The sequence below is a fragment of the Aulonocara sp. 'chitande type north' Nkhata Bay genome, linkage group LG10 (assembly GCF_057382095.1).
Source record: "Aulonocara sp. 'chitande type north' Nkhata Bay isolate Kocher_YH1m ecotype deep benthic linkage group LG10, A_spYH_male_GT1.1, whole genome shotgun sequence".
Classification (NCBI taxonomy): Eukaryota; Metazoa; Chordata; class Actinopteri; order Cichliformes; family Cichlidae; genus Aulonocara; species Aulonocara sp. 'chitande type north' Nkhata Bay.
Window position 1 is genome coordinate 13,779,445 of NC_141353.1, and position 23,326 is coordinate 13,802,770.

At 39.7% G+C, this 23,326-nt stretch overlaps 2 protein-coding genes across 2 annotated transcripts; one reads left to right on the forward strand and one right to left on the reverse strand.

The window, feature by feature from the left end:
* Window positions 1-265: 265 nt before the first annotated feature.
* LOC147320399 (unconventional myosin-Ic-like) lies at window positions 266-14,411 on the forward strand. The gene is made up of 32 exons (XM_086308334.1): window positions 266-889; window positions 3,398-3,556; window positions 3,650-3,765; window positions 4,439-4,637; window positions 4,817-4,897; window positions 5,024-5,203; window positions 5,285-5,383; window positions 5,581-5,688; window positions 5,785-5,856; window positions 5,941-6,060; window positions 6,174-6,256; window positions 6,401-6,506; window positions 6,599-6,679; window positions 6,767-6,858; window positions 6,941-7,035; window positions 7,160-7,206; window positions 7,348-7,428; window positions 7,542-7,647; window positions 8,209-8,326; window positions 8,402-8,515; window positions 8,637-8,713; window positions 8,950-9,018; window positions 9,317-9,401; window positions 9,499-9,658; window positions 9,772-9,855; window positions 10,002-10,095; window positions 10,191-10,246; window positions 10,331-10,466; window positions 11,303-11,373; window positions 11,455-11,552; window positions 11,626-11,725; window positions 11,838-14,411. The coding sequence occupies exons 1-32, from the start codon at window positions 872-874 to the stop codon at window positions 11,862-11,864; spliced, it is 3,132 nt and encodes a 1,043-aa protein (XP_086164460.1). The 5' UTR covers window positions 266-871; the 3' UTR covers window positions 11,865-14,411.
* On the reverse strand, window positions 12,065-13,710 carry LOC147320400 (uncharacterized). Its single transcript, XM_086308335.1, has 4 exons — window positions 13,543-13,710; window positions 13,341-13,442; window positions 12,859-13,050; window positions 12,065-12,745 (listed from the first exon to the last, which is right to left on the reverse strand). Exons 1-4 carry the CDS (start codon window positions 13,708-13,710, stop codon window positions 12,554-12,556), a joined length of 654 nt encoding a protein of 217 aa, XP_086164461.1. The 3' UTR covers window positions 12,065-12,553.
* Window positions 14,412-23,326: the final 8,915 nt, after the last annotated feature.

Below are 23,326 nucleotides of genomic sequence, written 5' to 3' on the forward strand. Positions count from 1 at the left end.
TGCGCACGGCTCATACGTTAAGTCAGTGTTAAGTTAAAAATGTGTTGCGTTGTGGTTGTTGCCAGGAAAAGGAAACAGATGGGGAATGTAACACTTCATATTAATATATCTGCGGAGTGATATTTCTATGATGGTGTAAGTTATTTCGTCAGCAGTGGATGACAGCCACTAGGAGACAGGCAGTCTTGCTGGTGAAACACTTCCATAATTCACATCCCATGTGAATCTGCCTCGGCTTGTGGGAGAAAAGGGAGGGAGCAAACTAACAGGGAGGGAAGGAAAGAATGTCCTAAGGGCCAATCATGTGATTTCTGGTTTTTTTTTTTCTTTTTTTAATAGCTGCACAGTGATTACATGTTTTTAGTCTGGGGCTCTTAGCAAGTTTTTCCAAACCCTCTCCACTCTCTGTTTTCTCTGGCCCTCTTTTTTGTCTCATTATCCAACAGCATACTTTCCCTCGACTTTTTTTTTTTCTTTCAGAGTGACGTGTGAGTGTAGTTCCTGCCCTTGTTTCATGCAGAATAGTTCAGAAGGAAGGACAGGGAATCACGGAGAGGCGGTGATTTACTTTGACCTGTCATGGACAAGATGAATTGAAGGTGCAAACAAGAGGAGCCGCTTGAGTTTTGGCCTAAGTGTGTGTGCACCGGGGAGTCAAGCAAGGAAGCGCAAAGACGTGACGGAAGAGACGCCAAGGCAGAGAGAAACAGAGAAAGTGACCGAAGGGTAAGACGTAAAGTTGCCTAATTGTGTTGCCCATGGGCAGAGGTGGATGAGAAGCTGCGTTTAAGAAGTCTGTGAGACAGGAGGAGGAGCACCAGCCTGAGGGGGAACCACCAGTTCAACCTTCTTCCAGCAACAACAGGACAGGATGAGGTACCAAGCCAGGGTAAGGTCCATGATGCTCGTTGTTTTATTTTCCTTTTTATTGCGGCCCACCTACTCGCGATTTGTGGTTACTTGTGGCTATGTTTAAGCATTTTCTGTACTGATACAATAAAGTCGATATCCGATCAACCTATTCCCTCTTTCTGCCATGGAGACACCAGAGGGGGAAAAGCAAAACAGAACAATGAGTCACTTGGAATTTTTTTCCTGTGTATGAGTCAGTGTATATTTGGGGTTTTGTGTAAGCCTTAACTCAAGCAGTCCGGATAAAAGAAAAAAAAAACATAAACACTATTTTTCCATTATATCCCTGCTGGCACAACTTTGGTCAGGAGCCCACCATGGTACCACTGCTGCTTATCCCTGGGACAGAGTGGTGGGGCATGCCTTATAAGGAAGACAATCCGAAATGAAGTTGGCCCTGCAGAGCTTAGTCATGAGGCCTAGGGCCAAGTCCTGCTGTTAACTTTCTTACTGCAGCTGCAGCTGCACCCACAAACCTGCAGATTTCACAGAAGTTCCCTGATACTCAGAGTCAAATCCTACATTAAGCTCTCATGCACCATCAGCTAGATCACACTCAAGGTGCTGTAAAAAGGAGGCCTCAGGTCAGTTCACAGAAAACAAAGCTACAGGGATTACACTTGATTCTGGTTAAATCTCCATCCCAGAGCTATAGCCCTTAACGTAACTGAACCACATATTACCTCCAACACGAGTGGTAGCAATCTTTCTGATTTTGGTATCAAAGAAGAGTACTGAATGAGGCCTCTGATCAATAAAGTTGACAAAAATCTTGTAATGAAAGAAAGCAAAAACACATAACTTGAAAAAGATCCTTACAAATTCAAGCTGGACACTGTGCAGGTACTCTGAGCACAGCAGCTACTCCACAGCACAGAAACTCTTAAGGTATGAGGGCTAAGGAAGCTGAAATGAAAGCTTTAGGCAAAGCAAGTCCTTTAAAGCCCAGAGCTTCAACTGTGGTCCAGTCATCTACAGCGAGAGAACACACTGAGATGAACTCTTGAGTTTCACAATAATGTGGCAGACCCCGTGACACTGTACAGAATGTGATGAGTTGCAACCTCATACACTGACTGTAACCTAACAAGTGTTATCCAGGCACTTTTCATTACAGCTGTTGCAGAACATTTGAAAACTGAAAACCTGCTACATCATTGCACCCCCTTTGTTAAAAGTACTGCAAGGATAAGTTTTTGTCTGCACTGCTCATTGCTTGTCTTTATATGAGTAGAATGAGTAGAATGTCAAATTGCATCAAAATCACTGAAAGCATGCCCTAAATCTGACCCTGAAATTCTTGAGACATATCCTTTTGGAAAATCTGACTTTGAACAGTAATTGCTTTTTGTAGGAAGCCCACCTGCAAGTGGGAAAACAATAATACGAGGTGAAGCAGAGAGGAGGGGCTGCAGTGGAAGTGTGCGGTGACTTCTTTGCGTTCACTTCTTGGCTGTCATCCATTGTTGTCCTCTTGTTTTTTTAAGGATATTCCTGCATGAAGTGGTCAGAGATAATGACCTTTTAGCAGCGTTGGCCGGCCAAATGAGACCCTCGAGAGGCTGTTGCGTTCAAGAAAAACAAACGTCCTGTGGAAGTCTAACCCCTTTGTTCCACTTACTGCTTGTATTTTATGAATGTGAAAGAGTAGGGCTTGTTTCTTAAATGAGCCTTTGATACCGAACATAGAGCACCTTTTGTCTGGCTGTGGTATATTGTGCATTTAATATACGCTCAAGTGTTTTTCTGGATATTTCTCATCAGTAAGTAATGACTGCTGACATTTCTTTTATCTCTTTGCATGATGCTGCATGTTGTTGTGTGTATGTTATATCTGACTTCAGGGCATGAGAATTTCTCTAGTAATTCGTTTCTGTCTCCACTACGATGTTTATCTTCACAGTGGGGTTGACATGTACACACATTTTTCTAGTTAAACCCCATCTGGTGATATAAAACTTTGTGTACTGTGTACACACATGATAATACACTGTCTCTGTCGAAAAATAGAGGAGTCTATCCTGTCTGTTTATCATTAGGATTCCTTAAATTACTTCTTTGTTTAATCTTGGCATGCTTGGTGGAACTGTTCTTCTTTGTGCACTTGCAGGACTTGTTTCCACAGCCAAGAAGCACTCTGTAAACTTTAGAGAGCGCCGCTTGGGGGATTTAGGCCTGATTCATTTGCCCTGGCATTTTGAAAGTGTTTTGAAATAAATATCGTGCCATCAAAATCATGTGGTAATTATTGTTTTCTTGTGCGCTGCGTATTAACCTGTTTACTGCTGGGTGAAGCTGGAAATATGAATTGTCCTTTTGTGCCCCCTGCTTGTCAGCAGCATGTAATTGCTTATGTTAGATATTTATAAGAAAGATTAAAAACCTGTCTTCGATTGCCATTTAAGGCAGGAAGTGACTCAAGAATGAAGAGAAATTCACATTCCATGTACGTTTGTAACGATTCTTTTTCTCCTTTTCTGTGTAGGAGGTGGACATTGAGGGAAGAGTGCGTCTGGTCATGGAGGGTGCGCTGACTGCCCGGGACAGGGTTGGGGTGCAGGACTTTGTCTTGCTGGAAAACTACAACAGCGAGGCAGCCTTCATAGAAAATCTGCGGCGGCGCTTCAGAGAAAACCTCATTTATGTAATCATTTTTCTTCCTATTTTCTAAAACATTTCCCGTGATGTGATAAGCCATAACTTGAACGTGGTGTCTACTCCCTGTGTTTGATGTCAGACGTATATCGGCTCAGTGTTGGTGTCGATGAACCCGTACAAAGAGCTAGAGATTTACTCCAAGCAGCAGATGGATCGTTACAGAGGGGTCAGCTTCTACGAAATATCGCCTCACATGTGAGTCACTTCAGGCTCCTCAGGCGTTTTTTTATTAATGGTTCAGTTTGATAAACACCAAACAAAAACTAAATGTTGCTTCAGTTTTTGCCTTTTGTCTGACTACAGCTCAAAAAACCCTAAATATTCAGTCAGGATGAGAAGAAAGAAAATCACATGAGCAGATAATTATGAACTAAATCTGATATTTTTTAAATATTATATATTATTTATAAAGTGATTATAAAATTAATCATGTGGAGCTACTCGCTGTGCCAACCATTTGTGAATAACAGAGTAGCTGAAAGTGGCTTTATGTAAAGTTGGCTGATCTGAGCTTGCTTTTTGCACATATCCGTAAATCTCATCTTGCTATTTAAATTATTTTAGCTCCCTACAGCTGCAGCAACCCTTACAAGCTGCTTGGAAACCCACCCTAGCTACTTATAATCATAGTAGTAATCTTACTGCTCTCCCTACCTTAAGCTTTCCACATATGCACACATATGGTCAGGGAGGTCCCATAACAGATCCCTACTACCAAATACAAATTACTGCAGATGGAACAACAACCTCTCTGTATTTGCTTTGGGTTTTCTGGATCTACGCTGATTTTTGTGTGACTTTATTCCACTGCTGTGTTTTACCTGCATGTTGATCTGTAGCTGAACCTGCATTTTTGTTTTTTCCTCAGCTATGCCTTGTCAGACAACACTTACCGGGCCATGCGGACCGAGAGAAAAGACCAGTGTATACTCATATCAGGCGAAAGTGGAGCAGGTAAAACAGAGGCCTCCAAGAAGATCCTCCTCTACTACGCTGTCACCTGCCCCACTAATGATCATATGGCAGCACTTGGTGACCGCCTGCTACAGTCAAACCCTGTCCTGGAGGTATTTAAAAATTAGGCTTTTCAAGCTGATTAGCCTGTATTTGCAGCCTGTATCTGACTTATCTGTTATTTTTATATGGGATTTTTGTGGGATTTTATGTTGCATTCTTTCTTTTAATTTCACTTCCTCTCTCTAATTTCCTGTGTTTTTTTTGTTTTTGTTTTTGTTTTTTTACAAAGGCATTTGGCAATGCAAAAACACTAAGGAATGACAACTCCAGCCGCTTTGGGAAATACATGGATGTTCAGTTTGACTTTAGGGTAAACGCTAAAACTGATATATTGGATAACATCATATCAGTCATCATAGCATCGAAAAGCAACAACTCTAGAAGAAAACTTTAATAGTTGCTCTCAGCTCTCATCTTTTTGTGTAACCTCTTCAAGGGGGCACCGGTGGGTGGTCACATCTTAAACTACCTGCTGGAGAAATCTCGTGTAGTACATCAGAACCACGGCGAGAGAAACTTCCACATCTTCTATCAGCTTCTGGATGGAGGAGAAGATGACCAACTCAACACACTGAACCTGGAAAGAAACCCCCAGAACTACCGCTATCTGGTTAAGGTGTGTGTCGCGCAGTTTCAAGAATTACAAATTGTCTGCACCATTAGTTTTAGCATCGTTTTAAATTGTTTCTTTTTTCAGGGCAACTGTCCCAGAGTCAGCTCCATAAGTGACAAGAATAATTGGAAGGTTGTGATGAAGGCCCTTCCTGTCATTGGCTTCACAGAAGAAGAAGTGCAGGTCAGTAACAGTCAGAGTTTTACCATGTTAAAATCATTTTATATCATTGCAACACTGGAATCCTTAATGAGCTCTTTTCTGACAGTTTTGGTATAAATAATGCTATTCTGAACACTACATCATCATCGACGCATTTGAAAAGCAAATTGTTCATCTGTGAGGTTGTTGCCAGCTGCTCTTTCTGTCTCCCGCGTCAGAAATTGCTGAATATCATCGCCAGTGTTCTCCATCTGGGAAACACGCAGTTTGGGGAAGGGGAGGAAGGTGAAACCTATATCACCACTGAGATTTCTAATCTTGCAAGGGTCAGTACAATCCCGCTAGTATTGACAGATGTTTAAATATGCTTAGAAATCTTACAAAACAGCCTGACTGAGAGCAGATGTGTTGTTGTTCTCCAGCTGCTGGGTGTCGATGGCTCAGCCCTTAGGGAGGCACTCACTCACAAGAAGCTCACAGCCAAGGGAGAGGAGGTCATCATCTTTTCATCATCACTCCTCAGGTTTTCAGTTGTTCGATGCACATGTTTTTACTGGGCTGTTTTTATGTTTATGCAGATGATCACCCCGCTAAATTTTGAGCAAGCGGAGGCTGCCCGTGACGCCTTAGCCAAGGCTGTGTATGGCCGGACCTTCACGTGGCTGGTGGAGAAGATCAACCAGTCGCTGGCTCTTAAGGTGCAGCACTCATAACAACTTAAAGATAACAAGAGAAATTCCTCCATCTTATTGTGAGGCCGTTGTTGTCTTCTATCTCTGTCTGAATGATGTGCACTGTATATGCTGTGCAGGATGAAATCTACCACAGCAGCAAAGGTTCCTCAGTTATAGGGCTTCTAGACATCTATGGCTTTGAGGTCTTGCAGCACAACAGGTATGGATTATATTCTTTTCCTCTTCACCGTCATCTGCTTCTTAGCGCAGTTCGTCAACCGGTTTCGCTGTCAAAAGTAGCCTTCAGTGTCCCTGCAATGTGTGGTAGTTTTGTTCTGTTTTAAAACGAGTTTCCCGCCTGCAGTTTTGAGCAGTTCTGCATCAACTACTGCAATGAGAAGCTCCAGCAGCTGTTTATAGAGCTGACCCTCAGATCTGAGCAGGAAGAATATGAGACGGAAGGAATTGCAGTGAGTACAGCTGCTAATTGCGTAGTCAGTGTGAAACAACTATTGATATCGAATTTCGATGCTAAAACTACATTCTTTCCTTTCACATGCAGTGGGAAACTGTGCAATACTTTGACAACAAGATCATTTGTGACCTGATAGAAGAGAAGCACAAAGGCATCATCTCCATTCTGGTGCGTAAAACAGCGTTGAGTTTGTATCTTTGATTATTTATTTCTCTTTCCCTTTTTGAGAAATTAAATAGCGTGAATAACTTACAGGACGAGGAGTGCCTAAGGCCCGGAGAAACTTGTGATGTCTCCTTTTTAGAGAAATTGGAGGACACAGTGGGCGGCCATCCCCATTTTGTCACGTAAGCATCATCTTATATCAAAGACTTGTACTTGTACTGTACAATATATGTGAGTAAATCTATATGTGTGTGTTTATTTCAGGCACAAGTTGGCAAATGGAAAGACTCGCAGGGTGATGAGCAGGGAGGAGTTCAGACTGCTGCATTATGCCGGAGAGGTCAACTACAATGTCAATGGTAAACTGTTAAGGCTGGATCAATAGCGTATTCATACTTACATTTCCTGTTATGAGACAACACATAGAGAGGATGATTCACAAGCAGCTTATTCCTCAATCACCGTGTTTTTGCTTCCATTCAGGTTTCCTCGACAAGAACAATGACTTGCTGAACAGGAACCTGAAAGAGGTGAGGATAGTGAAAAGGGACAAGGTAGAGCCTCACCGCAACCTTTGAAAACCACTCTGTCTCCTGCCATTGCTTGAGTGAAGAGGAAGAGGGGGGACATCTAATGTTGACTTGTGGTTTTGTGGTTTGGTCTCTGTTCAGGTCATGTGCCAGTCAGACAACCAGATCCTAAGTCACTGCTTCCGCAGAGAGGAAGTCATAGACCAGAAACGCCCAGAGATGGTAACAAATCAGTCACACTCTCTATGTTGATCATTTGTAGGCATGATTTAAAAAAACAGAAAATACACTCTGAGAATTTCACATCATTTAATTTTCTTTTGTTGATCATTTAGGCTGCCACTCAGTTCAAAAACAGCCTGATGAAACTTACAGAAATCCTCAGGTCTAAAGAGCCATCCTACGTGCGCTGTATCAAACCAAATGACGCCAAGCAGCCAGGTACATGTTTCACATCCTGTCATATTAATTGGGATATATAAGCGTTTTTATTTGGGAGGGTCCGGGTCTCAAATAAAGGCTTTATTAGAAGATCCTAAATACAGATCAAGAAAAACAATGTAAAGGTTACCCGTCTAATACTGGCTGCTGTGTTCTCAGTTTTGTCACACGGCAGTGAACTAGAAATGATGTTTAGTTGGTGATTCATAAACTAATTATGTTTGACCTAATTCTTTTCTTACGTTTCCCGTTCTCAATCAAAACCTCTCAGAAAAGGAAATACCTTCTTAAACACTCTAATAGTAAAGGTGGAAGATGTGTTTTGTTTGATTCAACAACAAACTAGCATGTGATTACAGAAGGTTATAAGTTAATCTAACAAAAGGAATTTTGATTTAGTCGCAACTTTTTTAATAAAAATGTCCTTTTTATTTCAAATAAATAAAACCCCCAGCTTCTTAATGTATGTAATGAAGCTTATCCTGCTGTTTGGATTGCGTTTCATATCATTGGCCAGAAATATTTCTTTGTTACTAATAAATACGGTTTCTGTCCCTGCAGGAAGGTTTGATGAAGTTCTGGTTCGACATCAGGTGAAGTACCTGGGCCTGATGGAAAACCTGAGGGTCAGGAGAGCTGGCTTTGCATATCGTCGGCGCTTTGAAGCCTTCCTGCAGCGGTAGTTCACAGTTGCAGTGGCTGTTTACTTTATGTTCATTCTTCTTTTATTGTAACCGTTCATAAATGCTCTTAGGTATAAGCCCCTGTGTCCTGAGACGTGGCCCAACTGGCATGGCAGACTCGCAGACGGAGTTTTGACACTGGTTAAGCACCTGGGATACAAAGATGAAGAGTACAAACTGGGGAGGTAACTTGTTTAATGTTGTATGCAAGGCATTTAATCACACTTCATTGCAATAAGTGTCCATTGAAAGGCACACTGATTTTGTGTTGATCACAATTTTTTTTTTTTTGGCTGCTTTCTGCAGATCAAAAATCTTCATCCGTTTTCCAAAAACTCTTTTCAATACTGAAGATGCTCTAGAAGCGAAAAAGCCAGAGATAGGTAAGCAGCAATAGCAAGGATTATCAAACTGAGGGCGTCACAACTGAAATAAAATATAAGGTAGTGATGCAAATATTCATGAAACACACTTCTAATGAGTTTAGAGTGTCAAAGATGTGAAGCTTCAGCTTTTTGGGAGGTTTTAGTGAAACAGCTCCTGACTTTAATCATCAAAATGAACACATTTTAAACACAATCATAAGGTACGCAGTAAAACTATATTCCTCATGTTTCAGCACTGACCCTGCAGACATCATGGAGAGGCTACAGAGAGAGGGCCAAGTACCAACGCATCAGACGTGCAGGTCAGACCACCTCCAGCTGTTGGCGCTCTCATACTTTGCCACCTTTCTCCTTAAAGAATAGCCCCTAAAATGAGAATATACAAGTGTTTAATGTGTTTGTATAGTATTGTTACATTGGCCCTACCTGCTTGGTACAAATGCATAAATCTGCAATACAGCTTTGTTTCATTTCCCCAGCATTCCTTTGTGGGTCTAAACTGACTTTATATGTCTGCTGCACTAACGTTGGGGTGTTCTCTTTGGCTGAGTATAAGAGCTGTCTTGGTGTTTATACGTGCATGTGTGTATATATATATAGTGATAGTGATCCAGTCGGGGTGGCGAGGGATGAAAGCACGCAGGAGAGCTAAAAGGCGTCGCCAGGCTGCTGACTTAATTCGCAGGTGCTTGAATGAAACTTTTTTTTGGCGTCTAGTTTTTGGTGCTGTGTTTTGCAAAATATAATAATTTCCATCATGATTTTTGCATTTTTTTTCCCAGGTTCATTAAAGGCTTCATCTACCGTCATGGGGAATACGGTCCTGAGAATGACTATTTCCTGGATCACGTTCGTTACTCTTTCTTGAAAAATCTACGCAAAAACCTGCCCAAGAGTGTTTTGGACAAATCCTGGCCGACACCTCCTCCGTCTCTCGATGAGGTGCAAAAACCCCACATTCAAATTGAGTCCCCCCGCTGTCTAAGATCATTGCACACAGATAATATGATATTTGAATAGATAGTCTGCATTGTTAATTCTTTGGTCTCCTACAGGCATCGGAGCACCTGCAGAGGCTGCACATGCGGAACATGGTCACAAAGTATTGCTGGAGAGTCCAGCCCGAATGGAAGAAGCAGGTACACTGATAACAGAAGATGGTCTACCTGTTATCTTGTTGTTGTATTTTCCTGCAAGATGGTCAGATTGCAGCTGACTGGCTTTCATTTAGTTGTTTTGTTTTAATCTTTATTTAAATCTCACTTGATTTTTGTTTGTCCTCTAGATGATGCAGAAGGTTGTAGCCAGTGAGATCTTCAAGGATCAGAAAGACAGCTACCCTCAGAGTGTTGGAAAGCTGTTTTTGGACTCCAGGCTTGGTACACGTTTATGTATTCATTGTCTTTGCACTTGTTATCCACCACCCACTGGCAAGCATAAAAAATTCACAGAGCATTTCTACTGCTTTATACAGAACGTGAGCAAATCAGTCTCAAAGTCGTCCAGACTCTGGGCAATGACAAAGTGCAGGTAGGGTTTGTTTTTTTTTTGTTTAAAGCCTGATGGCGATAATAAATGCTGCTATGGAGTAATGCGTCTCCTTGTCCTTTTCAGTACGGTGTTTCAGTCATAAAGTATGACAAAAGGGGTTTCAAGCCACGCCCTCGCCAGCTGCTCCTCACTAACACCTTTGCTGTGTTGGTGGACAAGACCAAAATCAAGCAGAGGATCGACTACACAGCTCTGAGAGGTGAAAACCAGCCCTGAGAAGGGGACAGTTTTACAAATGTTGTATATTGAGATAGTTATTGAGATAATGTTCTTGAATTCATCACTTGTAAATGCATATTTTTTGTAAGGGAGGAATCTTTACAGTTTTAAATCCTGCTTCTTCTGTTTTTTTTAAACGTCCATCTGCGGTCACAAAATCTAAACGGCTTTTTCTGGAAACTTCAGCTCAGTCTCTAGAGACTCTCAAGCAGAAGTTTCCATATCTGGATGATAAAGTGGACTGTGAACTTATCAGCTACTGCTAGCAAACTATACAGGTTCAAGTTCACGCACGTATTCTAATTAGTGCTGTAAAACAATGTAATAAAAACTATCACAAATTCGTGGATGGGCTTTACATGGGAAGTCGTTATGAGTCAGATAATTCTCTGCAGACTTGAATCAACAGAGGGGATGTCTAGCAGGCAGCTGTTGACTACAGCAGCTGCCTCTGCAGGAACACTCGTTACTCATAACGGTCACAGACTTAACTCCGCTGTGCATATGAATCAGCTAAGAATGATTTGCCCCATACAGTTGTTATCATAGGGGAAAACTATCCACAGAGATCAAAACTGTTTTTCACCAGACTGTAAAAGATGTTGTAAAGTTGGGGACTTTTAAGATCGGAGTCTACGGGGAATAACTTGCTTTTGGAGTTAGCCTCAAGTTGCTATTAAAGGTTTCTGGCACTTTTGCAATGGCTTCGTGTTACAGTTCAGGAGGTCACCACAACACTGCTAGGTATTCCATTATGCACATTGTGACTGTTCAGTGTGCGTTTAGTGATTTGTTTTGTGTTTTTTCTTGAAACAGATATCGCTTTGAGCTCTCTCAGTGATGGGATGTGTGTTCTTCACATCACAAGGGAGGACAATAAACAGAAGGTACAGTAGGACACAACAGTCATGCCTGTGTGGAATAAAGCAACCATGCAGCCACTCTAAAGCCTGCTGTCTCTCCCACAGGGGGATCTGCTGCTGCACTGCAGCCACTCGATCGAGCTGGTAACAAAATTAGCCATGATGGCCAACAAGACCAGCAACGTCAACATCAACCCGGGCAGGTAAGATTCAGACTGACTGCTTCTGTGTGGTGGTCACCATCAGTCCATCTTATCATCTGTTCTTGGCACGCAGCATCCAGTTTACTGTGGCCCGAGGCAAGGAAGGAATAATTGATTTTGTGAGGGGCGCAGAGCTGAAAGTGACCAAAGGCAGACGAGGACATTTGCTAGTGGTGAGTCAGCGGCTGCTCTGATATCATGTGGGGAGCCTGCAGACAGGGAGGGGTGTTTTGATACCAAAAACATTTGATAGCTGACTGTGTTCGATCTGATTTCACTCTTCAGACTGCCCCTCAGATCAACGCCACATGAAGACACAGAAAACCAGCTAACTGATCAGTTTGCAGCTTACAGGAGAAAACCACAGAATACAAAACATGCCCGACAGAGTGCTTATTGATTCATATTCTGTACATCTTCATTATAACAAGATTATCTTCAGTGTTGCATTAACTATTGATAACCAAAGATGAAAATTAAGACATGAAGTAGTCGCCATTTCAAATGCTGTAACTCTTTATTGAAAAAAATACAAAATATTTATCAAATATAAAATGTCTTCTGTAAAACACTGTATTACATATTGCAAGAGAATTAAAATAAACCACTTTGAAATAAATAGCATTGTAATAAATATTTCAATAAATAGCAAAATATCTTTGGAAAGTCCACTAGATCGAGGGCGTGGGTGGAAAAACAGGATGTTGGGAAGCGTTCTCGCCGTTCTGAAAGCTCATGTCTAACTTACAGTCAGAGGTGAGACAGAAACTCTGGGAAATACCCAAGAAAGCCCTTAAAATGAGAAGGAATAAAAAGCAGACTCGCAATAATCAGAGCCCCTCGCGAAATGTTAATAAAAACACTTGAATGAAAACTATCACAATCTTTCCAGTTTGATCAAAGTGCTGAGAGTCAGTTCAACTATTTCTTCCTTTTTTCTCTTTGACTTTGTGCGCATGTGTGTGTGTGTGTGTGTGTGTTGTCTTTTTTTCAGTTTTGAGTCATGACTGTATTTTCGTAGCCAGTAAAAGAAAGTCTCTTGCCAGCTTGGTGAGGTAAAGGTCCAGATCCCTCAGGATGATGTAACCTTCCACTCGGCTGTCCCATACTGTCCTGGACCTGCTTGCTGGGTTCAGGCGTGTTTGTGCCAAAGCAGCTGCTGGCCTTTTCCAAGAGCTTCTCAAAGAGCTCATCTAGAGGAGAAAGCAAAACAAATCTTATATCAGACCATTTTTGATGTCACTTCCTCCACAGGGAAGGGGGATGATGAAATGTGGGTGGATTTCAGTAAAAAGACTGTTGATACCTGAGTGCTAACTTGGCTAATCAGGTCCCGCAAGTCCAGCTGAATGTGTCTGATGTTCTGAGTTAGAGTTGTCCGAGCATCCTGCACCATCTTCTGATCTTTCTCCTCGTTCTCCAGCTGTATTCTCTTCCACTCCAGCATATTCCAGTAGGTTTTCATGTCCCAGAAAGCGGCATGCAGTCGTTCCCACTCCTGAACGCACAAGTGACAAGCACATGATTACATAATGAAGCGTTGCACAACCCCATCTGTGCTTGAAGTTTCAAAAAGGGGAATTCCATGCAAATTTTTACAAGCATTTTTATTCTGTAAAAGCAAACCTTCTGACAGAGTCATCAGGTTTCTTTCTTTTTTTTTGTTTGTTTTTTTGTTCTCCTCATAATGGAAAAGGTCAAAACAAGAAATTCTCAGAATAACACCAAAAGTTAATCAGAGAATGATTTTCTATGAAAGTGTTTTGAAACACAGAGGGACTTACTAACCGTCAGATTAATCCACCGATAGAATTCTGTGGAAAGTGAGGGCAGATCCTTCAAGTGTCGGCTTCTGTCCTCAAACTGCCCGTTTCCCAGCTGCTGCTCCTTCTATAAATATTACACAAAACAATAACTTATAAGTTTAAGCTGAGAAAAAAAAAAAACAACTAGTGTCAGACCATGGAGTAGAACTAAATTTAGTACTTACATATTTCCCTAGCAGCTGTTGCACACGAGTTCGAGTGGACCTTGTGTGCTTGAAGCAATTAAGATACAGGGAATTAGTCTGAGCAACTGGTAATGAGGCGGATTGCTCCATGCAGTCCAGTATACAAAAGAGGAGGAAGAGGGCTTTCCAAACAGCCATCTGAAACATCGGAGACAAGACCAGAGTTATAGGTTAGAAATCATCTGCGACCACGTGCGCCTTCATGGGATAAACTAATGAACGAACAATTTGTGCAGCTGCTTAAACTCCCAACGATTAAGTAAAATAAGCTGACTTGGACTTCCTGTAAAATTGCTATGTATAGAAAGTAACACTTCTGAAGAAAATGAATATGGCAGATGGGAAATTTAACAACATTTCTCTAAGAAATTCCACGCCTCATCTGTCATCCCCTGCCACATGACATCCATATGCTTTCTTTCTTAAATTCCAATAAATGGTTAAACTGTGAAAAGGAAGCTCTTTTTTTCTATGTCCTCTTCTTTTTCAGCCTTGCACCTAAAAGTGTCTGTGCAAAGACCTGAAGTCAAATCTCTTGAGTACAGATAAAACTGACTTCAGCAGGTGGTTGCCACTGCAGGAATCATGTAATTAGAAGCGTTGTATGTCTTGTCCCTTTCAGGTTTCCTGACTCAGTTGTAATTAATCAGCAGAAAAAAGAAACAAAAATCTTCCTTTTTTAAAAAAAAGTTTCTTCTTTTTGTTGTTACATATGTTCTCGATGCAAAACAGTCTTCATGCTGAGTCAGTCAATCACTTATTAACTGGAAGGATAACAGTTCCCTGATCTCCCAGTTCAATGTACATTAAGACAGCACAGTCATTAAGCAAACATAAACACACTGTATATATATACATACATACACACATATACACACACACACACACACACACACACACACACACACACACACACACACACATATATATATATATGTGTGTGTGTGTGTGTGTGTGTGTGTGTGTGTGTGTGTATGTATGTATGTATATATACACAGACACACACACACATATCAATATCTATATATATACATATATAGATATTGATATTGATATCTATCAGAAAAACACAAACACCCTCAGACTCTTGTAAACTAGTGTAACATGGGCTTACCTCGGAGGAGTAGTGAGTAGTGGTGTAGTGCCACTCGCAGCAAGATAATTTCATGCTTTACTGGCACTCACAAACACTATATATTCTCATGTTCTTGCTTTCGGTTTCACACGGTGTCTGGACTTTTTTGTTTTTTTTTTCCTCTCTCTGCCGTCTCGCTCTCTCTCTCACTAAGCATCTTGTGGTGACTGTATGATTCAGAAAAAGTCATTCACTGTGAAACTAAAATAGGACTGCCGTCTTTATTTTTTGCTATCCCCCCCCCCCCCCCCCCCCCACACACACACACACACTTGTAATCATCATGCTTGTAAACTGCTTTTCTTTTGTGTCTTTCTATTTCTATACTCTATACTCACAAATCTGTCCATTTTTAGGTCATTTAAACATGGACGAATTGATAAGACAGAAAAGAAAAGGAAGCATGAGAATAAGCATCTACTTTTAAAAAAATCATCTGTTTGAGCTGTAACTGCCACTCTGGCAAGTTGACCGCAATGCTCAGTGTTTAGTTTACACAATAAATAAAAACATAACTTTCTTAATTCCTGAAATGTCCAGTAATTTACTGGGGAAAGGTGGAAAAACACTTCATCAACATCAAACACTTTTTGACTGTGCATCTTTAGGGAATATTTCAGTCTCATGATGTGGACAAGTTACAACAAGCAGTTTCACTGAATGTCAGGGAAACAAGATGGAAAAAAAGACCAATTTTAAAAAAAACACCCATGATGTCATCAATTGCATCACTTGAAAGCTATACACAGATTATAATTAAAGACTTCTGGATCTTTTTTTCGTTTTACATATATATAACGAAAACAAGATCCAGAATTCTTTAATAGTAATATATATGTATTTATATATATCTTTGAATGATGTTATCCTAAATCCTTTTGAGTCCTTCTTCTTGTATCCTCCTTAAAGGTACCTGTTTTGATATCAGCATTCCCTTATAAGAATAAAAAAAAAACACAGTTTAAATAAATAAAATTAAATAATTAGGAATTCATGATATTTTACTGAAATTTGTGCTGCCTGGTTTGAGGTATTTTGCAGCTTTCAGGTAGGTTCAGGTCTCTTCAAGTAAAAATCAAAATCATTCAAGTTCTATTCCAGAAAATTGCTTAACTGTAAAGGGGTTGATAATGATTTTGAGGTAAATTCCCAACCAGACATGAATTCAGTGCCTTCAGTACTGGAAGTCACCTGAGATTAAAAGAAAAGAGCCGGAGCAGTAATCTGTTATCATGTTGAAATTTGATCTGTCGTTATTGGACCAAATATAGTTTTGCACGGTACGATGCCATGGAAAGTGCATCTGATTGTTTTTTGTTTGTGTTTTTTAGTGCGGAAAATACATGCCTGCTGAATTTTTACATTTGACGCAACTTAAATCAATTTCTGACTGTTTGGTACAAATCACAGCATTTTTTTAAATCACAGATTTAAATAATTCTCACATGATTATTATTTTGGTTTATTTTTGTGCAGAATTCATTGACTATATAAAAACATGTTCCTAGAGTCATTTCACAGTAACCCAGTGTGCCAGTTGAAACTGTGTAAGACAAACTTCAACAGGTAATGCTACATGAGACCCATCACAATATATTTCGTTCATGTGTAAATAATGTTCTACATAAATATTACATTTAGTTTTTTAATATTAGATTTTAATGAGTTAGCTTAGACCTGTTTTTCATTTGTCTTGCTGCCTAATTTCCTAACTTCAGCCAGTAAATTTCAGTACAGAAGCAAGTTTTATCTTGTGACAGAGCAATGTGTCTTCTCTAACAGTTTACCTTTGCTTTTGTGTTGTTTTACTCTGTGTAAAATTGATCTTTCAGACAGTGGAGGAAACTCAAATGGGCAGCTTTACTAACAACCAAGCTTAAGCTAAATAAAATGCATTTTCAGAACAACTCTGAAGAGGAACATAAAGATATTCTGTAAGATCTTAAATTAGGTTTGGGTATTCACACAGTGTTTTTTAGACAAATTTCCAGAGTCGGTATGTTTTTGTGAAATTTCTGATATGCATTTGGTTTCAAACTATGAAAAATTCTTATCCCTAGAAATTTTATTGACAGGAGGTTTCACCCTACCTCTTTGTTGTGTGACAGTTTCACTTTGGCATTTAAGTTATGGTTTCAGTGAATTCGCTTGTTGAAGCCACAGGTTGTTTTTATCTAGACAGTCATAATAATTCTGTTTTTGGTCTGTGCTTTTTTACTAGCTGCTGGTTATTAATCTGTTATTAACTTGCTGTAACCAAATGTGACTGGCTTTCTCCTGTGCGGCCTTTTTAGACTCCACTGATGACGCTTCTAGCACAAGTACAGGACTGTGTTTCTCACCTGTCTGACAGAGTTCATAGAAACAACTGGGACACTTTGTTGGCAGAAAGAAGAACAAGAGCCAGCTGCACACTTTGTAGTCTTGAAAACAACACGTTTCTGACCTGACTTTTACAGCGATACAGCAGAAACACCCCAGGATTTCTATTTAGCTTGGATTACTTGTATATAACAAAAACGGGGTACGAATGTTTTCGTGGGGTCAGGTTAATTCACTTCTAACGCTCCAGCCTTTCATGCACCTTCATGGTGGGGATTTTGAAATTTGTACTTTGTACTGTGAAATTATGCATTTATACTTGGCTGGTTTTCTTTTTCTGCATCTACTGTTGTTGTTTTTTATAAAGCAAAGATTACAATAAATCAAATTACACATTATGTTTTTTCACTGAGTCTTGTTAAACATACAGTATAAAGATTTAAAATGTTGGATACTTAGGATTCTTTTAATTTGGAAATGCTAGAGAGACGTCAGGTTATCCTACATTTATTTAAAGTATCTGCTGTTACATAAAAACATTTCACACAGTCAGACTGGATATGCTAAACGTCTATATCAGTGTTGGTTTGTTTAACTCCAGAACAATCTCTAAAGTTTCTTTGAACTGCGCAAACAAATGAGGGCTAGGTAAAACTATTTAACTCTTCACATAGTTATTCTGATTCTGGTTTACAGTTTTTCACTTGTCATTTCGAACTAGGGTACTACTTCCTTGCCCTTAATCTCGGAATTCAGGTGTTTTCAGTCGTATTGCCATGGGTATAAGATGAAGCATTAAGCCATGCAGTCTGCCTTCACAAACATTTGTGAAAGAATAAGTCTTTCTAAAGAATTCACAGAATTTCAGTGTGATACTGTAACAGGATGCCGCTGTTGCAACAAGTCATGTTGTGAAATTTCTTCCCTCAGACATATCCCATGATGTAAGCAGTAAGTGGTAATATTGTGAAGCTGAACTACAGGAACTCAGGCACATAGCAGACCACATAAAGTTAGAGTCACATATAACGAGAGAGGAGTCGCCAAGTGCAAGGCGCGTAGTACAAAAGTCACCAACATTGTGCTAAATGAATAAAAATAAATGAGTTTCAAACCTCATCTGCTATTAACATCAGCACAGTAACTGTGCACTGGGAGCTTCAAGGCCATGGAAACCCTTCCTTCTGTGTGACAACTGGGTGGCTCGGTGCTTTTGCCCATGCAGTTTAAGTTGTAAAAACATTAATATTATAACTTTTTATAAGCATTATTTAATTATATAATTCTTTTAAAATCACACAAAGTACTTCATTAGCTTAACATGATAGCATTTTGCAAAGGCTGATAGTTCAGTCAGTGCAGAGACATTGATCTATGAGCTCTGTTTTTAGTTTCTGTAAGTACTCCCTCCAAAGCACATCGGACAAGCTGAAGGCTTTTCAGAATTTTATTAAATCAAAGTAATAATAAAGAAGTATGGTAACAGTGTGCACTGGAAGTAACAAATTTGTGGATTTTTTTTTCAATATCACCAAACGTGGTAACTTAATTTGTATCCGAATTTAGATGCAGGAAATTAAAGGGGTTTCAGGTCCATTTGTCTTTTAGACACTCTAACTGAGCATAAATGGGTTTCATCCATGTTGCAATGGAAATGTACTTTCAATATTTCCTTTGAGCCTCTAAATGATGGAGAGTATCAACCCAATGCTGTAACCCTGGCCTTTTTATATCAATTGATGTCTTCAAGGTAAGTTAGTGTTAAGGGTTGATGATAGATTTCGGCCTTTTTGCAATATCCTCCTGAGAACCGTGGAAAAAACTGCACCTTTTTGTGATTTCCTTCCTCTCTGGAGCTAATCAAACACACGAGAAATCAATGGAAAGCCCAGGATGTCCTCTATTTCGTACATCAAGACTTAGTAAGGTACCTCAAATGAGTCAAACGATATAGATCAAAAACAAATGTCCATTATAGAAGACATAGGAAATAAGGCTGGTTCTCAGGAGAATATAATGTCACTGTGGTGGAGCGTGGACTGCGGTGCCGTGCGCACGCACGTGCATGGCATCCGCAATCATGCCCACTGTGTTAAAACACGGGGAATAAGGGTTGGGGAAGATGTGTGGAATGTGGTGTGATGGCTCTCAGTAACAACCTCTGGACCCACCGTGTCTCAATCACACCACAGTCACTACATAAAGAGACTATTGAAAATTCATAGGGACATGTACACTGCAAGCTTATAAAACCTACAAGACAATAAAGTGGTCTGATTTTGATGCCGGTCATAAAAATCTTACTTCTCTATGAAAAAGAAAATGCTGAGCTCTTTGTGAACTGTCATGTGGTCAGTGGGGAGGGAAGGGGTGAAGTCGGAAAAGGGCTTCCCTCATTTTCATTACCTGTTTTCGCTTATTTTCTTGAAACAGTAATGTTAAATCCCCCACGTTTTGTACAATTTACTCTCAGCTTATTTGTGTTTCATGCAATTGTGGTTTTGAGCATCCTTTTAGTTTTGCTATGAATTTCTTCCAGTTTTTCAACTTTTTCTATAAACAGCAAACCCAGATTTCGGCTTATTGTAAACACATACAGTCACGAGAAAAAGAAGTCTGTCACAGGACTCTGTTTTGTGAAAACTAAGCACATGAACATGAAGTTTGCAGGCATTTCTTCAGTGCACAGCTATGTTAAGGTCCCACGGCAGCATTTCAATCTGCTTGAGGTCTGGACTTTGACTGGACCACTGCTACACCTAAATTCTTTTCTTCTTCGGTCATTTTGTTATAAATTTGCTAGTGTGCTTGGGTTCACAGCCTCAAGTTTGACTCTAGAATACTCAGAGGAGTCCTGTAACTGCAAAACAAGCCCAAATCATCACCCCTCAACCACCGTGCTTGACAGTTGCTGCAAGTTCTTTCCACTGGTGCGCTTTGTATTATGGTCAGACATCTGCACATCTGCACCAAGGGACATTGTTCCTCAACTCCTGTGGTTTGTTCAGCCTTTTTCTAATTGTACTGCCATGAACGTTAATATTTAACATTCTAACTGAGGCCTGTAGAGGTGTAGCTCTTGGGTTTTTTGCAGTTTCACCGAGCATTCTGTGGCTTGGGGTGAATTTGGTAGGATGTCCACGCCTGGGATTGTGGCATTGAATGCTCCAACTTCTGCTTTTGCACAGGCACTCACGCTTGCTTGTTTAGATTTAAGACATGCTTGTAATTCAGTAACTGGATAAACTTGCTCCATCTGCTTATCAACAGAAATGTGTGTGTAATATGTTGAAAAAGCAGGTGTATAATGCAAAGTATTAACACCAGAGCGAGGATTTGGTGTAGAGGGTTGATTTAAAATAAATATGGATCTGACTAAAGAAGAAGAAAACAAAACTAAGAACTTTCAATTTGAAAATGTTGTTTGTGTGTGTTTGTTTGTTTGTTTGTGGGTGTGTGTGTCTGAGAGATTGAGAGAGCGAAAGAGAATGGTGCACTGACAGCAAATAATCCACTTGTTTACCATCGGAGTACATGCCTGTATCAATCACTGAAAAATATTTTTACTTAAACATAAAAATGGAAACTTTCAGATCTGCATCACACAAAAAAGACATTGTCAATCATATATATTTCACTTCTGTAATATTCTGAATATTTATAACTGAGCCATTTGTATATATTAAAGCTATTTCTTATATATTGTAAACTTTGTAATATATTGTGTTATTTAATGTATTTCAGTCTATTGCTGTTATTGTCTTAGAGCCACTGTAACCACATAGTTTCCTTTGTGATTAATAAAGTATTCTGATTATGATTATTTTATATTTACTATTTTTAAACACATGTCTTGATCAGTAGAGTCATTTCATGATATCATTTCCCGGCTATTTTAAATTCAGCTTCTATTATTACACATCTGTGAACTATTTCCAAATTACAGTGTCATAAAAACATGATTCGTTTAGCCGTGTGGGTATAATTAAGACTTTCTTTGGAAGACCAGTAAAATATAGTCAGGTGTTTATCTGTCTGCAGAGAACTCTAATATATTTTAGTTTTTCTCTGCTGCAGTAAGTGACATAATATTTTGTATTATTAATTTTTTGTTGTTGTTGTTGTTGTTGTTGCTCAGTTTTGCTTTAAGGAGTTCTTGGACCTTGTTGAGATTGTATGTGTTTGTTTTCCGGCCTTCGGGTCTTATTTTGCCCAAGTGCGATCTAGCAGGACAAGATGGGATTCATTCTGGCTTCAGTGTCTCCTGATGATTGTCTGCAGAAAGAGGAAACTTCTGCAGACAAGGTCAGGACAGCCTTAAACACTAAGAGCTAAACTGCAAGACAAAAAGTGCCCAGTTTGTGAGGCAGGTCATTAATAAGCTTACTTCCTCTATGAAAAAGAAAGTGCTGAGCCTGTCATGAACTGTGAACAGAAGGGATTGAGAAAAGGGCTTCCCTCATTTTCCATTAACACCCCCCCCCCCCCCCCCCCCCCGCTATAGTTCCTTCAAACAGTGATGTTAAATTTCCCATGTGATTCCCGCAGTTTACTCTCAATCTATTTTAAGTCTGAGTTGAACCTAGTTGTTTGTAATGTTTGTGGTATAAAGCATCCTTTTAGTTTTGTTATTCATTTCCTTTCTATTTTGAAAGAGAAACAGCAAACTGCTTAGCTGAAATCCAGATATGTAGTTTATCGTAAATCAGTCTTCTGAGACAAGTAGGTGTTTTCATAAATTATATTTGAAATGGAATTTGAAAGTAACAGTAATCAAAAAATAATGAAGGAAGGAAAAATGAAATGCACAGAATACACATTTATTGCCAGTGTTCTGGTTTTTTAGTTCTTACCAAAAGTCGAGTCAGTTGAAAATATAAAAACTACATTCAATGATTTCTTTTCACGCAAAACTGAAATGAGAGTAGAAGAGAATTCATTCATCTGGGTTCATATTAAAAAGAAATCTGAAAATCTCAATGCAAATAAAATGAGCTGAAAATCATATAAACAAACATTACGGAGCTTTTAGTGATTACTTGTTAAAAGTAATCACCAAACATACCACTACATCATAAATACTTCAATGCAAGTATGCCAGTATTTTATATGCACTGATTCATATTTTCAAAAGCCTGTTATTGATGCATGTTTCTCACCTGTTTGACAGAGTGCACACGATGTTAGCATGAAAACACACATACACACACAATTTTGATGGCAAGTAGAACAACAGACAGCTGCACACACTGAAACTGTGAAAACAACACGTTTCTGCCCTGACTTTTGCAGTTGATCCAGTATACACACCCCAGGATTTCTATTTAGCTTGGATCACTTGTATAAAGATAAGGGTAAGAGTGTTTTTTTGGTGGTGGTGGTGTGTGTGTGTGTGTGTGTGTGTGTGTGTGTGGGGGGGGGGTCAGTCATCACAGTCACACATTTAGTACTTTTTTGTAAAATTGTACATACACCAGGCTGCTTTTTTCCCTCCTTTGTCTGTGTCTCATGTGGAAGTTCAAAGGTTACCATGACTCAAATCTAAAAAACATGATCTTTTTATTCATTACTGGTCGTACAGAAGCAAGGCCTCATCAGTTGTCCTTTCTCCATGAACGCCATGACTTCAAGTTAAAGAAGCAGGAGTCCTTGTCCCTACAGTCAAATATGGCAGATGAGTGCTTTGACATCAAAAATATTTAAATATCAATTAAAATGCAGCACAGTGCTTAGCACTGTTGCCTCACAGCAGGAAGGTCCTGAGTTCCTTTCCATCGGGGTCTTTCTGTGTGGAGTTTGCATGTTCTCCCCGTGTTTGCGTGGGTTCTCTCCAGGTACTCCGGCTTTCTCCCACAGTCCAAAGACATGCAGTTAGTGGGGATAGGTTAACTGGTAATCCTAAATTTCCCATAGGTGTGAATGTGAGTGCAAATGGTTGTATGTCTCTGTGACAGACTAACAACCTGCCTCTCACCCTAAAACATCTGTCATCTCCAATGACCCTGGAAAGGATAAGTGGAAGAGAATGCACAGATGCAATAATTTACATGTAGCTGTCAAACATATGATGAACATGACATAACAACACAAACTGTAAAATAAATACTATGATGTGGTTTGATGCTTTGTAGCGGATAAATGCAAAAAAGGAACGTGAAACCAGTTCCAAAAAGGACACAGGCCATATATATAAACAGAAAATGCCATTTTACTGGATATAATCTACTGATAAGTTTGATTTCTTAGCCACCTCCAGCTGTCTTTTTACTTCCTTGGCTTGCCAGCCATAAGAGAGAGGATGTGCGC